This window comes from Pseudopodoces humilis, chromosome 8, assembly GCF_049639895.1.
Source record: "Pseudopodoces humilis isolate 2021_Gansu_Grassland_sample_001 chromosome 8, ASM4963989v1, whole genome shotgun sequence".
Lineage (NCBI taxonomy): Eukaryota > Metazoa > Chordata > Aves > Passeriformes > Paridae > Pseudopodoces > Pseudopodoces humilis.
This window is the reverse complement of record NC_142207.1, coordinates 36,592,649-36,609,445: the sequence shown is the minus strand read 5'-3', so window position 1 is coordinate 36,609,445 and position 16,797 is coordinate 36,592,649. Positions and strand designations below refer to the sequence as shown.

Genomic DNA, 16,797 nt, shown 5'->3' with positions numbered 1-16,797 from the left:
TTAACAACTGCTGGTGTTCAGAATCCAAAGAGGCCCCCAAAACAGCGGTGTCTCTTTTTGGTAGGCCTGTTTAGAAAACACGATCATACCCATTTGCTCAATTTGCATGTCTGAAAGGCTTCTGCTCAGTTAATTGGTTAAATTAATTTCTGCTGTTGTAAACAGAGCTGCTGTATTAAGAGCAGAACTAAAGTAATTTTACTTTACATTATTGTGTCTTGGCGCATCGTTCCTTTCTTACTCAAGGCGATTCATTTTGTGGGGCTGTCAAGTAATGTTTGGTGTCATCTTCAGTCAATGCAGCTTTTCTGATTTTCCCCTGATATTTTAACAGTTTATTTAGTCCTGTAGATAATGGTCAATGGCCTTGAGTAGTCAAATTAACACTTGGGTGGCGCCGTAGCTGAGCGGTAACCCGGGGTCGAAAAGGGATGAGAATCGACGTGGGGAGCGCGTTTTGGGGGATTATGGATTGATGGATGTGGAGACAGCGTCGCCCCGCTCTGACTAAGATGGAGCTGCCAGTGAGTGCTGACTGCAGGCCATCACCTGCCTGGTGTCTCAGCAGCTCGGGGCTGGAGACCTCGGGTAGCCCTCGGATCCCGGGATCGGCAGAACGTTCCAGCTGCCGGAACCGGAGACGGCGCCGATTGGATTCAATCCTGTGATTCCTGTAGGGATCTCTTTGGGACAACGGAGGCACTAATGGCTGGTGTCCCCCCTGCCCTGGGAGGAGGGGGAGCCGTGTTAAGCCGTGCTGCTGGCAGCGAGCTGCGAGCTCCGGTCCCCCCGCCACAACTCTCAATTGCTAGCAGGTTTCTCTCACTGCACCTCATTTGCATCTGGGACATCAATTAGCATGTTTGTTGAGGCTAATTGAATGAAACTCAATCATAGCTCTTAATTGCTTGACTATGTGAAAAGAAATCACATTAATGCAGCTAATTAAGTGTATGGCAATAGATGCAACATAATTAGGAGCGAAATGTAAAAAACAAGCGACGGCGGAGGGTGTGGGGGATCGGGGCGCCCGCGTCTCCTCTGTGCCACATGTTTGGGGAGGGGTCCCTCTGCTTTGCTGCTGGCTTTAATTTTATTTTTTTTTATTATTTTTTTCTCCCCTGCCTTGCTGAATGATGAACGTGGGCAAGTTGAGAAGAAAAATGCAAATGGATTCGCAATTACTACTTTTTCAAGCTGTTGAGGGGCAGAAGATGGCACGTCTGGGGTGGCCCACTGTTGAGTGGGCTCTAGGGACTTGTTAAGTGCTGTTTAAAAGTACTTGGCTTTGAATTACCCTCATGCCTTGTTAAAGGGTTTTTTTCCCCTTTTTTCTCGGATCAGCATTTTCTACAACTAACATCTCGGGGAGTTATCCCTGTACCATTTGCATATCAAAATCCAGCTTGCTGTCTTCTCTTTAACACAGCATATTCCAGATGACAGCAAGACCCTCATCTGTTCTAATCTGATCAAACCCTCCATTGCGCTTCTGAAGCCTCGGCATCATTTTGTAGTTTGAACTTTCCTTCCCCGAGCGGGGATCTGACGGGGCTGGGAACGCGGTCCTTGCCCTCCCCTCCTCGGGGAGACCCGCAGATTATCGCCGTGCATCCTGCACACGATGAAAGGCCCTTTATTATTTACATTTGATATATCCCCATAAATATTTAAGCTGACATTAATACCTACCCGGCATCTGTTGTTGTTCCGGGCGCGTCGCTGTAACGGCGCCTGCAGCGCGTTGGTTTTGTGCTTGTCGACCCTCCCTCCCTTCCTCCACTGGTTTTGGGGCTCACCTCAGCCTGCTTTACCCCCAGTTATAAAAACCTTCAATAACACCCTGCCACATCTCAAGTTGGGAGATCACACCCACCCTTCACCCAAATTGGATCCAAAACCCCCTTCTCCAGTTGAAGTTGGTTGTATATTAAATAAAACTATTAGAAAAGAGCACATGCCGAGGTTTAGTCACTCTCTGATTAAACCTCACTTCAGAGCCCACAAGCAATAAATGCTCAATTATCTTCTGTTTATTGTATTTTAATTTGTGAAGAAGTGACACCCAAACAAGAAAGTGCTGCCAGGTTCATAATTTATGGATGAAAGTTGTTTGTTCTCCAGCACCTAGTAAAGGAATTTTCCTGAGTGGATTGCCTTTGTTTTTCTCTTGGCAGCAGAGCTCTGTGTCCTCTCCCCACAAATTGTTCAGACCTCACCTTTTCTTGTTAATAATTCTCACAGAGCTTGGGAAAAATAAGCTTCCTTGATGGCTTAGTTTGAGGGTTTTATCACTGATTTCTGTTAACTATGAAGAAATTATTGCTGCTCCAGATTTTTGATGGGTTTTGAGCGGAAGAAATAATTTGTGTTGTAAAAACTGCCAAAGGTGAAAGAATCTTGATGAGGGAGCAATCAGCTCCCTGGATTGTGGCAGCAGTGATACAGATTTTGGGTGAATTCAGGAAATTTCTTTGGAAATGGGAGCCCAGATCTTCTCCCAGCCACCTCAAATCACTGTTTTTTCTCTTGGGGTCCTTAATCCCAGAGTCCTAGAATGGTTTGAGTTGGAAGGGACCTTAAAGCTCATTTCATTCCATCCCCTGCCATGGGCAGGGACACCTTCCACTATCCCAGGATGCTCCAAGGCCTGTCCAGCCTGGCCTGGGACACTTCCAGAGATCCAGGGGCAGCCCCAGCTTCTCTGGGCAGCTTTTTGTGCAGTGCTGTTGCCCCTTTTCACCCCTGATTTTACTCTCCTGTGCTGCCCCTCTTGCATATCCCCTTTACAAGAGTGTCTCTTTTGTTGCTTTTCATGTCCTCATAATTGTTCCAGTTTCAATTATTTTTTTCTGGAATGTGAGTGACCACAGCCCTGTGTACCAGGAGATGAGAACTTAGGTGTCTTGTGTACTGACTTTACCATTCGCCATCTCTCCTGGAAATACCTGTGCTGGTGTATCCCAGGATCAATTTGCCCTCTGATGAAAACACCCATGTCCATTTGCTTTCCTGTTTATTTCCCCTTTGTGAGCTTTCCAAGCAAGAATTAGCAAAAGCCTTTTCCATTTCTGGCTCCCAGTGTTTGCTCTAATCAGATGCAATTTGCATGATTTTTTTTCCCCCTTTGATGATGTTTTGGTTAGGTTCAGGAAGGGTCATGTTCTAAGGAAACAAAGTTGGGATTACTGAAACCTTCCCTGCTGGTTCCCTTTTGTAACTTTGGTGCCTGCTGACCCATTCCAGCCAAATTTGGGGAAGGAGATGGGGGCATAAAGCACTGGCAGAGAGGGGACACAAGTCAATGTGCTCAGCAGGGATACTCAGCCTTGTCTTCTACTGTTTAGGACCTTTGACTAGTGAGTTCCCACTCATGGCTGTGTTGTGAATCACCTCTTGCCCAGCTGGTAGTTGGAGGATCCATGAGAAAGCTCCAGACTTTTGGGGTTAATTGTGAGAAGTGTGGAAGGGATTATCAGGAACATGGAAGGAAAGGAAAAACCATATGGTGGGTGCTGGCAGAGGATGTAGGGCCAAAGCCTTGTGAAACCAAGTTTATTAATCCTGGTTAACATCATCCCTGTCTGATGTTGGGTTTGGGGTTTTTTCCTCTCTTTGCAGGATTACATGCAGAACGTTCACGGGAAAGAGATCGACTTGCTGAGAACCACTGTGAAGGTCCCTGGGAAGAGGCCACCCCGAGCCACATCAGCCTGTGCCCCCATCTCCAGCCCCAAAACCAACGGCCTCTCCAAAGACATGAGCAGTTTACACATCTCTCCAAATTCAGGTAAGAGAAGACCTTGCCAGGGGGGAAAAAATGGCAGAAAGCCTGCATTTCCAGTGTTTGTAGGGAATTACCCTCAACAGCTGGGACAGGGATGGATATCTCAGTAACTGGAAATGGCCAGGCTGGTGCTGCTCAGAGCAACCTGGTATCGTGGAAGCTGTCTGAGCTTTAGGGTCCTTTCCAACCCAAACCATTTTGGGATTTACAAACCCACTGATGGGGAAGTTTTTAAGCCCTGACTATTCATCTGTCCCCCAGGAGAGATTCTGAGTTTCTGAGCTGCCTTCAGTGTCTGTCTTTGTGTATTTGTTACCTTGTACGTGCCAAAGCCCTACATAATTTCACAGTAATTAACATATGGGAGGAATTTACAATCTCTTACCTAATACTCTGGGAAAAGCAAATGCTGTATGATCTGAAAGGGCTTTTTATGGCTTCCTGGTGAGATCCACAGCCCTTCTTCCCACTTTTGGAAAGTTCAGTATTATGCATTCTCCTAACAGCAAGATTCTTCTTTGGAAAGCTGTTTTAATTTATTGATGGAAGTGGTTTATAGCTCCTTCTGAGCTCTAAACAAAGACGTTTATTGTTTGCTGAAGTACTTGTCCATACAGCTAAGTGGATTTAAAAAAATTGCATTAAGGGAAAACATTTGAGACAATTTATCTTGTAAAATGCACAGCTTGTACAAAACCCATAATGGTCTAGTGGAAGTTCTGTCAGCATGTTTGGGATGACATCCATAAAATGCCAAGTGCCTTTTGCATTTGTGGGTAATGTAGACACCTCCTACATGTGCCAGAAAAACCATCCCCACACTCCTGTCCCTGTGCAAAACTCACTGGGATGAGCAGCCCTGGGATTCCTGGATATTAAGGTGTCTTCTCTTGGATGATAATAATTATCTGTCTCATGCTTCATAGAATCAGGCTGGTTTGGGGTAGAAGGGACCTTAAATATCATCCAATTTCAACCCCCAGTCCTCCAAGCCAAAGTGTAATTCCCTGGTTTTTTTAGGCATTCCTCTTTATTAGGGGAAGACAGGGAAGTTTTTTTCTTTCCAGCTCTGAATGGTATTGTTTGAGGTGGATTTTTAAAGTGATGCCACTGAGCAGACACCCCTGGAAATCTTGGCCAGGGACCTGAGGTGTCTGAAGCCATGATTTTATAAAACTCTTGTTTCAGGTTGTGACTTGGTGCTGGAAGAGTTCATGTGAGAAAATTCTTCATGGTTGGGTTTTTTCCAGTTGACTATATAATTACATGACTAGGTGTGAGGAGTGCTTTGGTTTTCAATATACTTCCTAATTTAGGGAAGAAAAGTGCTGGACTAAGTCAATAAACTGCAGGTGAGACATTTAAATAAAGATATTTCAGTTTTTAACACACTTGAACACAGTCAAAAATTACATGGTAGCTTCAGAGAAGCATGTTTCTGGAAACACAGTTAGAGATATGTAAGAATTTAAGGTTTATAGCATGGAATTTACAAGTTTTGGCATCTACTAGGATTGCCAGGTCAGAGGGAAATTTTCCATGCCAGTTCACAGCAGGCAGCTCCCACTGTGTGTGTGTGTGTGTTCTGGCCAGCCTGAGGTACAGAAAGAAGTCAATTATGCCAGAAATTCCAAATGCTGGGAAGTTTAGATAGTGACTTACAAGTAACACTGTGGGAACAGTTGGGGCTTCTCTCCTCCCTCTTGGCTTTTTCATCCTCTTGCTTAGAAATACCGCAAGATTTTGCTGTTGTTGATGTCTGGCCGGCATCTGCTGCTTGTTATTGGCTCAAAAGCAAACATAAAAAGGAGCTGCTAATCAGTTAAAAATGATTTAAAAGAAAGAAAAAGAGGGCACTGTCCCAAGCTGTGCCTGCCTGATGTGGTCAGGGACAGTGGTCACAGCTCCTGATGGGTGGGAGACATGTAGGTACTCGGGGCTGAGTTCTGCAGTGCCAGGAGAACACCTGAAATCGCTGCAGTTATCTGCCCTGCAGCTCAAAACACCTGCAAATGATCCCTTGCAGGCTGTGCTGCGGCCTCAGAGCTTCCCCTCACTTGTTAGTGCTGGGAAAAGTGGTGTCTTGAGCCTGTGTGATGCTTTTAAATTGATCACAGGGCTGAACTTGTCACTTACTGGTTGTCACTGGGAGGTTTTTGTACAGGCTCTGCCACATGGAGGAGGTTTAGACTAAACAGGAGGAATCAGAACTTGATAATTTGATTTTTAGGCCTGTAAATTGGCTGTACTTTCTCTGCTTCAGGTTACCTCTTCCCCAAAACAGTTAAATGCTGCTTGGCTTGGTTGATGCCTTCATTTGACACTTAAACACTCCTTGGAAGGTGCCCCTTAAGGCTGCATTTCAGTGCCAACTTTGCCAAGAAATCTCTTAATTAAATGCCTATTTGATTGCCTGTAACTGATATTTTAAGTTCATGTTTCAGCAAATAGTTTTCTGTGAGTGTAATTTCTTGCAACTCAACCACTCTTGTGATCCTCCCACGGTCTGTGAGCAGCTCGAGCTCCTCCTTCTTCTCATCCCCTTCCCTCTCTAAAGCATTTTTGGACCTCAGTGATTGATCAGACACCTTTAATTTCCTCCCACATGGAGAGGGTCTTTCCCAAGGTGCTTCCCATAGCAGTGCTGTGAGCAGAATAGAGGGAATGAGGCTGGTCAGGGCAATATTGGGAATTCAGGAGGGGCAAACTCAGTTCTTTGACACTACGAGTTGCAGCAGCCAAGCAGCAAGCACAGGGTTTTCTGTTGGATTTACCTGACGTAGGTGCCACACACAGAAGGGAAAGTTTAGGAGTCTGTCATTCCTATCACATGGGATTTTGTCACACTTTGGGGCACTTCTGAGCTGAACAAGATTGTTTTTCTGATTTTAAAGACTTGGACAAACAGACATATAAAACCATCTCTCCATGACAGCTCTCCTGATCCATAAATGTCTTTACATCCCAAGCTTCTGGAAGGAGGTGTCTCTGGGAAAAAGTCATCTTAATAACAAAGGCCAAGTTCCAGTCCTTGAGAGTTTGTGTTTCAGAGATGTAAAAAAAAATAAATAAGACCTTGATGAGAATACACAACTTTAAAAAACTCCTGATTACTCTTCCCTGCTGGGTTTCCAAGGCACAAGGGCTTGGAAAAATACTTTTCCCTTGACATCAAGTCACAGTCCATTGTCACAGTCATGGTGGGACAGTGAACAAACTGGAAGTGAAACAGCAGCAGGAAAAAGGAATATTTTCTGTGCTCTGTCAGAAAGCAGGGAAAGGAGTAGAAGGTTGGGCTGCTCCTGCTGTTGCAAAGCCAAGCACCTTGCCTGGAAAAAGGTTGACTTTGATTTGAAAACTGATCTCTTCTTGGGTTCTTGGAGGTGCAGTTTGGGGTTCATTGTGTAAGAACTGGGATTCTGTGTGGCAGCTTCTCCCAGAAAACACAGAGAGATGCAGGATTGTTTCAGTTGTGTTATTTATGTTGCAGAGATTTTAAATAACAGGCTGTTAACTGTGGCTTTAGGGAAGGTGTTCACACTTGTAAGCTAACTTGGTAGGAATCTGTGCACTGGGGGAAATGGATGTTTACTCCCTTTAGTCTAAAATTATGTCACTTCTGTGGTATTTTCAATCCAAACTGACAAACGATGCTGAAGTAACTGAAATTTAAATTAAATTTACATGGCACTGAGCATCGTTCTGCTGATGCAGCTCAGTTGGATGTCCTTCAGAAAAGGGTAATTCTTGGACTTGCTCAGTTCCAGCTTTGTTTTCTAGCTGGGAGCAGGGCCAGAGTCCTGTGCATCCCACTGGCCAGCCTCTCTGCCCTTTAGGAGCTGGCTCAGCCTGACTTTGGAGCCAGGAGTGGGTCCAGGTTTCATTCACTCCTGAATTGGGTTGGATTTGAGCTGCTTGACCTGAAGGTGAACTTATTCCTGAAATCTCTCCCAGGAGTCATTTATTTCTTCTCCTCTCCAAACAACCCAAAGCCTGAGCTGTAGCAAGAGCCACTGATGTAGAAAGTTCACGTCTAAAAATAGCTTATGGTGTAGAGATAAATTGTTTCCTGATTAACACTTCATTTAAATAATTTGGTGCTATTAAATTTCTTTAAAATGGGGACTGTACAGTATGTGAAGAATCCCAAAATGTGTTAGTTCGAGGGCCATCGTTAAGTGTGCTGAAGGTTGTTATCTGCTAACTGCTTGTGACATTTCAGATGCTGCAAGAACAGCAGCTCCACGTTCTTATCACTGTGAGGTTCCTGTCTGTTATTAATTGTGATCATCTATCAAATCCTCGGTGTTTTTTGTGGATCATGTAATAATCTTTCTTAATTGGGGGTCACTGTGAGGATTCAGATGTTACAGTCGGACTGACGATGAGGAAAAATGTTTCTCAAGCCAAGAGTTCACTGGAGTGGGCAGTTTTTCCAGAGCCTGTGGACCTCGGGTTCCTATGCAAATAAATGAACTGAACTCAGTTCTGGAATCTGCTCTGAATTCCCTCCTTGGAGGTGACCTGGTGTGGTTCCCACAAGGCCAGAGGTTGGTGGTTGGGAGTTATTTATCACCAATTCTGGAGCTGGCCGAGGGACATAAGTGACTTCACACAAAACTTCCCGCACTTCAACTTCAGCGTGATTTTTATGCATTTGCCAGAGATCACAAATGCAAGTTTGTGACTTACTTTGTCATTAATCATCCCAGTCAGTTTTCCATCTTGGTGGCTATGCTGTTGGTTCAGTGATATACAGCTGCAGTGGTGGGAAGGAAAAGTTGGCAGTTTGCTCGTTTCAAAGGAAAAAAGCCCAATTTCAAGTGCATCCGAGATTTCCCTTTCATCCCACTAGAGGGGGATCCTTCAAGGTCATTTTCTCCATTTCCTTTGGACTAGGATTTGCCCCTTCCAGAACTAGAAAAGCACAAACTTTTACTGTTAGCACCCTATATTCCTTAATAATGGGAGAAAGGGAGCAGGGGACATATTAGCAATAATGAAATAAATATTTGATAAAATAACTGCGTTAGTTAAATATTGAGAAAAATGAGTTTGCTGAGATTTTTCTCTTCAGGCTAAAAGAAAAAAGGAAAAACGAGCTGTCTGAGGATCCTTCCTGGAGATGGGCAAATCCCTAATGATGATGAGGTGGGTGAAGGGGTAGGAATGTGTCGTGGAGCTTCAGGCAGGTGACTGGAGCCCACGGTCGGTGCCTGTTTCCCTCTGGATGATTTTCATGCCTCCGTGGCGCCGTATCCTGGATAAAATCCCGGATCTGCCTTGTCCACCCGATGAAATCCCGGTGTCTTGACAGTCACAAGGCACAGCACGAGCTGGTTGGATGTTCAGACCTTTGCAGGATTGTCCATGCTTTTCCCCCCAGTGATTTTAAGCTGTTAAAGCCATCGGGAGGGTTGAAGCTGATTTACCAAAAGGGGGAGGAAAAAAAAAAATAATAAAAAAATTCACAAATGTGTTTGGAGTATTGAACTGCCGTTGACATCTAAAGTCCCAACCATGCTGTTTTCCTCCACACTCCAGCAATCAGGACATCCAGCAAAGCCATAAAAAACCAAACTAATAGCATGAATATTCAGTGACCTAGAATACTAATTATTGTCATGAATATTAATGTGATCGGACTTGCTTTTTCCTCTTCTCTTTCTCTCTGGCTCGGATTTTTTTTTTTCCCCTCTATTTTTTTTTTTTAATTTTTTTTTTTTTTTCCACTCAGCCGGCTCTAAAGATGGACCATAATGAGAGCATTTAAGAGAGAGAACGCTCTCCGGCGTGACAGGGACCGGGGTAATAAGGAGAGCTTGATTAACGTGGTGCACTTGGGGGAGAGATGAGAAGATTCACGTGGGCCTGTTGTGGGGGAGGCAATGAGGCACCGGCGGCTGTGTTGCTGCTCCCTCAGATTAATGAGGCCTAAGAGTGCATTAGGAACAGTGACAAAGGTTTGATCTAATGGGCTCAGTCATTTTTCCTTTGAGTGACAGACGCACAGAAGTAATTGGCTGTGCAGAATGGCAGCTCATTGGCAGTACTTAAGGATACATTATCCCCGTTGTGTGGCCCGCAGAGGCTGTTTATCAAAACTGCTCACACTGCAGACATGCATTCACTTAGCTGCTGTTACAGTGGCAATAGCTATTAAAAAAAAAAAAAAAAAAAAAGAAAAAAGAAAAAAAAGTCATCTCGCATTGGTATCTATTGTCTCTTTTGCGAAAATAAAGTTTCTTTGTTCTGTTTCCTGAAGAGGCGGTGAATGCCAGCAGTGGTCCCTCCCTAACCCGAGGAGGTTTGGGCAGGCTTGGAGCTCTTGGGAAGCTCCCAAAGTTAGCCCAGTTCATCTCAGCAGTGCTGATCCAGCGCCCAGGTAGGACCCACCACCCCCTCTCCAGTCCCATTATTAATAATTTCCACAGACAGTCGAAGGGATTAGGAAGCATTTTACATCCTTTGCCTCAGGGCTCTGCACATGCTCCGCTGTACCTACCTCAGAATGATTTGGAACTCTGCTGTTATTTTTTGCAGAGTTAAATCCGCGGTTCCTGTCGGCATTCACAGCCAAATAAGAGTGACACAAAGCAGAGATTTTGCCAGGAAAACACTCACCTCTGGGTGAGTTAAAGCTGCAGTCCCTGAATAGGCAGATAACCTCAATCAGGATTTGCCCAGAAAGCCAAGCATATCTTATTTATTGCTGTTATTTGTTAAAACTACAGAAAAATAATAATAATAATAATACTCCTGCCAGGAAAGGAAAGCAGGCTTTGATCACAGCAGAATAAATAGTCGGGGATCTCGAGCAGAAGCCCGCAGTGAAGATCTTGGGTTTAACTTTCTTTTAGAAGAGATGTCTCCTCTGATGACTTAATTTTCCTCCACACTTGCTGTGTTGCTTTGGCATGCTCTGAGAATAATAGCTTTCCTCGTTATACTCCCAGCACCACGTCCTTCACTGCCAGGATATTTCTTGGCACTGCCTTGTTTGTTCATTAGTATTGACCCCGCTCGGTTTGTGAGCTGCTAATCGAGCCCAGTTCGGCGGGGATGGAGATGGAAGGGTTTCCTCTAGGAGCAGCTGCTTGTCCTTAGGAATTTTGTTCAGTAACTAAATGCTTCTGGGGGAAAAAAAAAAAAAAGTCTTAAAACTAAGTGAAACTCAGAAGTGAGTTTACTGCTGCGGTGTTGAAAGTGATAGCGTGTTGAGGGAGAGTTCCAGCACTGGAACCGGTGTGGTTTGGAGCGATTTTTATCAGAGTCACAATGGTTTGGGTTGGAAGGGACCTGAAATACCATCTATTTCCATCCCTCCCTCTCGATCATGTTTTATGTGTGAGGAACCTCAGGGAGTTGGAGGTGCCTGATAAAGGCAGGGCAGAGACCCTTCAACTTTATATTCAACTGCTGTGGGATGAAACAGAATCCATGGCAATACTGAAGGCAACTTCACCCCCCTCAAGAGCCTGGCTATGAAATTCAGAGCTCTTCAGGTCCCACAGTCTCCTCAGAACGTGGCCAGACACCTGGGCACTGCCTCCCTTCCCAGCATGGGACTCTCTTAAGTGGGAGAGGCAAGGAGCTGTTTTCCCAGATTTCAGTGCAGCACACGATCTCCAGAGTGGGCACAGAAAGCGAGATGCACCTGGAAGAGATGGATGCTGAGGCAGCAAGCTGATGGAACCCAGGAGAGCCATCCCCAAATGTTCCTGGTCCCAAGGTGAAGGAGAGACAGGAAGCACAGCTGGGATGGTCAGGTACTTCTCAGGAAAGGTTTGTCCACTGGAAATGTTTCTGCACAACTCCGGGCATGAATTCTAAGCATAATGCAGAGCTGTGGATGGGAAGGGAATGCTTCCCATCTTTTTGCAGCCAGCAATGAGGCTTCTCCCTTTCCCTTTCCACCCTGAAGAGACTCGAGGGAGCAGTGCTGGGTGTAGGTTTGGAAGGGGCATCCACAGCCAATCTAACCTACTTGACAGTGCCTGGTGCTGAATTAGAGGGCATTTCAAGAATAGGCAGAATTCCTGCAACACAAATTGACCCAACATGATTTGAAACAATTAACCCTCTGATATCAAGAGTCAGGATTTCCTGACCCACAACTCTAATGTATTTTTCATTAGTTCTAACAGCTGGTGAGCGCAGCCCTCTGGCCTTAAGAGGAAGAGGTTTATTGCCTTCTCTTTTTCTTTTTTTTTTCTTTTTTTTCCAGAGAAACTCATCATGAACATGAGGAGCTTGGCACAAATAAAACATGGTGAAAGCAGAGCAGTAGGGCTGCAGTTTATCTGATTCAGTCTTTCTGTGCAGCCCCCTGCGAGTCTCAGGCTGCTGCTTCATAGAAAAATATAGTTCTGCTTCACAACTCCTGCACTGACTGCTCGTCTCATAAATCCAGGAGTATATTAGTTGCACTTGTGAATGTAACTTCTGGTAGCTGATTTGTTTGGAGGAAACCACAGATGTGTCTGCAGCGGGGAATGGAAATCATTTGTGCCCAGTATCGTTTGTGTCACTTGTATCTCACTTCTCAGGGTCTGCTTGTGAATTACATTCATTCTGCATTTGTAATTAGTGGGTGGCGTAGTTGGTGAAGGCTTGAAATGATATGTCTGTTCCACTAACCTGTGATAATTCACTGGATTATTAAGTTAAAACCAGCAAAAGAGGGATTGCTGACATGCTGTCCCTCGTACTGTTCCATTACCGGAGCAGACGTGACCAAAACCATCAGTGGTTTCTTTTTTTGTTGAACAAGTCAGTGCATATGTGTAAGACATCATTTCTATTAATCTTAATTGCATATTTTATTACCATTTTTACAATAGACCCTTTACCTTTTGGCTTTTATCTACTAGACACACACTGTTCACATCTTGTCCGGTCCCGTGCTTGTGTGAATCCTGATTATTTTCATTTCATTTCTAAGTCTTGCATTTCTGCTCTGTTGTTTTGGAAATCCAAAAGGGCTGTGTGTGAGGAGCCAGAGTGACTCCCTTGTTCTCCTCCTGCCCCCAGTGTGTGTTTCCCTCAGCTTCTCCACACACCTCGGCTTAATTCCTCTTGCCTCCACCTGCTCTTTGCGGTGATTTATGAATAAATGGGTATTCAAATGGGATTTTGTGTGAGCACTTTTCACTTTTCTTAGGGGCTCGTCTGCTGAGCAGTGGCCAAACCTGGAAATTACCTTGAATCTTAATTTGGATGGGTTTTGTGGGGCTTAATTGTTTGAACGTTTTGTAAGCGCGGCCGTAACGGGGTGTTTTATAACATCAGAAAAGATAGTTTTAATAAAGCTGTCTAGAGCTAGAAAGAGGAACTCTTTCTTTGATGCTCCTTTGGTAGATGAAAACATTTTTGTTCAATAGGAGACCAGCATCTTTTTTTTTGCTCATTTGAGACAAGTTCTGGCAACATACTGATATTCATTCAAATATAAATGCCATATTTCCTTTGAAATGCAAATTGTTTAAAGAAAAATAGCATATGGTAGAGGTAAGTACCTTTTCAAATCAGCTCCCACACTTTAGGGATGTGAGTACAGCTAAAATTATTCTTTGGAAAGAATCTGGAGCCTTTGACACATTGAAGCTTGAACTAATCAAGGCTTCCCAGTAAGCATATACACATATCCATATCAAGGAAACAGTGCTGAGAATACATGGATTAGCATAGTAATTTAACTGCCCCCTGCTAATCAACTTGAGCGACCAGCTGATGCATGTAGGATGCATTTGAAGAGACAACTCTTGCACAGCTCCATCATGGGCCAGGTAGCAGGCCGGGATCCGTGTGAAGATGGGTGTCTGTCTGTCTGTCTGTCTGTCTGTCTGTCTGTCTGTTGATGGGGGGACAAGAGGTGCAGGATGTGGAGGCTTCATGTGCCTAACTCAACATTCAGACTTTGCTTTTCGTGGACCAGAGAGCCATGGAATGGTTTGGGTTGGGAGGACCCTTAAATCTCATCTGCTCCAATCCCCCTGCCATGGGTGGGGACATCTTCAGCATTTTCACTGAGTACTGCTGGCTTCCTCTTTGTCACTGTCCCCTGCTAGTCTGCTGAAAGTCTGAGGCGCTTTCTGTTGTTGAGGCTTTACCCTTGAGGAAAATGAAAGGACTTTTGCCAGGTCTGGTTTGGGGTTTGCCCACTGTAGATGGGAAGAGCTGTGGGACTGTGCTGGAGAAGCTCTGTGTGACACACACAGCGTGCAAGAGCAGCAGTCCTTGTTTTGGGGTGGCAGCATTAGTGCCTAGTGTGGGATTCATGTCCTGCAGTTGGGCTGAGAAGTGGAAAACTTAGGGCTGGATTGGGAAATAATGATTTTTAAATAAGGTTCTAAGTAACGAGTTTGTGCTAGAGCTGAACACATCGAGGAGGGGGACAGGAAAAGAAAGGCACACTACCTTCTATGGTCTGGCCCTCCTGATATCTACTCAGGGATTCTGGCTCAGTGGTCTGATATGTCATGGGAATACACACCTTGGAGCACCTGGACAAAGTGGGATTTAATCCTGAATAAATACTATAATGAAGGTTGCAGGATAAAGGTTACCAGGCTATGGCAGTAGGGAAGAGGGAGCTGAGCTGGGTTCATCACTGTTCAGTAAGGTGTCACATGAGTGCACTTGGCACCTGTTTTGTGCTAGCAGCCCATACCTTTGAGAGAGGTGCAGTGGAAGAAAACTTCTTCTTTGGTTCCCAGAATAAGTCACTTTTCAGCAGGTTCATGTGACAGCGTGGGGTTGGAGTTTCCTCAGATGGCATTGAGGTGAGAGTAGAGCTTTTGGTGCTGACACGATGACATAGAAGTCTGGATGTTCTCTTTTGAAGGTTTGGTTTTGCATCATGGTTAGAAGGTGATTGGACACTTGTGTTCAAAAACTCGTGGACTAGGTGGAAGATGTCAGCATAAAAATATCACTGCTTGTGTTGAGTCTGTGTTGGCCTAAATCTCAAGTTTGTAAAACCCACTCAGTCTCAAACTCTTGTCGCTCACATCAACCATTCCCTCTAATGCGGTGGATCATCAAAATAATTTATTAATATTAATTGTTTTTCTGGATTGTGAAAACCAGGAGAAAAGGGGATTTCAAACACCACAGAAGCTGATTTGGAATGAGAGATTTCTTTTAAGACAGCACAAAATACAACTTTTGTCAGCTCATGTTTTCATTTTCTGTTGTGGTTTTAAAATACTGAATTACAATGTAGTCCTCTGCTCTGTAGTCTCATGTCTTGGGAGGTCCCAACATGGCTCCAAAACTCACCTTAGACTCTACATAATTAACCAAATGAGTTTTTCTGTCTGTATTTGATGTCTTCAAAGCAGGGATTGCCAGGCAGAAGTTCTTGAGGGCTGAGTAAGTACATTGAAGACACAGATACTGTGATGGATCTGTGTTAAGGACTAAAGAGGAGATTTTGTCTTGGGAAAGGGGAGGAGAGAAAGGGACAATTATGCCAACTCTAATAAACACAAAGTAGTTCACTAAGCTCTGCTGTCTTCCCAAAGGCTGCTCTGGGAAAAGACATAATGATAGAACTGGGAGTCAGGAGATCTGGGTTTTATTTTCAAGTCTGCCACAATCTTCCTTTGTGGCCCTGGGTCATTTAACCTCTGAAAAATGGGGGAAATGATAGCAGATAATTAACAACCTCACAGGAGCATTGAAAATTAATTCATTAATTTTTCTGAACTCATCAGTAGAAGGTGCAATGGCAATGCAAAGTGTGAGGGTACGTTATAGTATTGCGTCTGTTTCTTTCCCTTTGCATGTGTTTTTTTTAAGAGTGTTCTGCAATCCGTAGAGGACCTGTGGGGCACCTTTAGAGAGCTGCCATGAGGAATGAAACTGGCACTGTAAATTCTTTGTGGCGTTATGATATGCAAGACCCGTGCTAGGAATGGAATAAAATGTGCTCAGAACCCAAAAGTGTGGAGCAGGTTTTGGCTCATAGCAAGTGGTGGGTAAGACCATCAGAAACCTGAGTTTCTGGAAAGGTTTTAATTGTTTCTACTCTAAAATGTATTCAAGCAGATCCCACTTGTCCTGTTTTATGGTGAGAAACCTGTCCCTGTCACTCCTGCTCTCACACAGCTCCCAGCATTTTAATGTCCTAGGCCTCAGTGATTGTGAAAACACAGAAGTGTTAGCGGGGTAAAGGCTGTTCTTTGTGTCACATTCCAGGGACGAGCCCCAGGAATGATCCCTGCAGTCAGCCCAGTGACTGCTTTGCGTCACAATGCTGTTTTAAGATTAAATGTCCAAGAAAGTTTGTTGTTCTTTTTCCCTTGGCTTTTCAGTGCTGGCAGTCATTTGCTCCCCATCATTGTGTTCTGGGGGGACATACCTGTGTCAGGTATTATTTAGAGGTGGATTGTTTTAAACTCTTGGAGTTGGCTCAGTTGTATAAACAGTGGCTTTTAGGAATAAATTGATTTTCTGTGCGCAGTCTAACAAGCAAACTCCAGAGAGTGTGCCTGGTAGCAGGGTGGTGGAGGATCGTGTTTCCCAGAAGGTGAATGAACAGAATGAGGTGACACCATGAGAAATTTGGCTTTTTTTGTCTTCCTAGCTTGATTTGAGCTGGTCTCAGGACTATCAGCACCAGCGCTTCAGGGAGAGTGGGTGAAGTAATCCCTGTTTCTGCTCTTGTTCAAGATACCCCCCATCCATCCTGACGCAAAACCCCTTTTGTCCTCTCTATTGACACGATTTGTTTTCCCTTTGTGCCTAGGGAACGTGACTACTAGCACATCTGTGTCTCAGATGGCCAGTGGGATCAGTCTGGTGTCCTTCAACAGCCGCCCGGACGGTATGCACCAGCGCTCCTACTCGGTCTCCAGTGCAGATCAGTGGAGCGAGGCCACAGTCATTGCCAACTCTGGCATTAGCAGTGGTAAGAAACCTGGAGCTTGGGGGGGTCACGTGCTTTGGGATCAATGGGGAGTTTGGTGCTCTTGCTTTTTATCTCAAAAGGAAAAAAAACCCAA

The 16,797-nt window shown here is 44.6% G+C and overlaps 1 protein-coding gene across 8 annotated transcripts in view; it reads left to right on the top strand.

The window, feature by feature from the left end:
• AGAP1 (ArfGAP with GTPase domain, ankyrin repeat and PH domain 1) overlaps positions 1 to 16,797 on the top strand; it is a 308,125-nt gene that overhangs the window by 193,315 nt on the left and 98,013 nt on the right. For 5 of the 8 annotated variants that reach the window (XM_014261324.2, XM_005532756.3, XM_088058485.1 and 2 more), the window contains 2 exons: positions 3,622 to 3,790; positions 16,542 to 16,703. In XM_014261324.2, coding sequence (XP_014116799.1) covers positions 3,622 to 3,790; positions 16,542 to 16,703 — 331 coding nt within the window. The remainder of the gene's footprint in view (positions 1 to 3,621; positions 3,791 to 16,541; positions 16,704 to 16,797) is intronic. The other 3 variants (XM_005532757.3, XM_088058486.1, XM_088058487.1) reach the window with 1 other exon arrangement.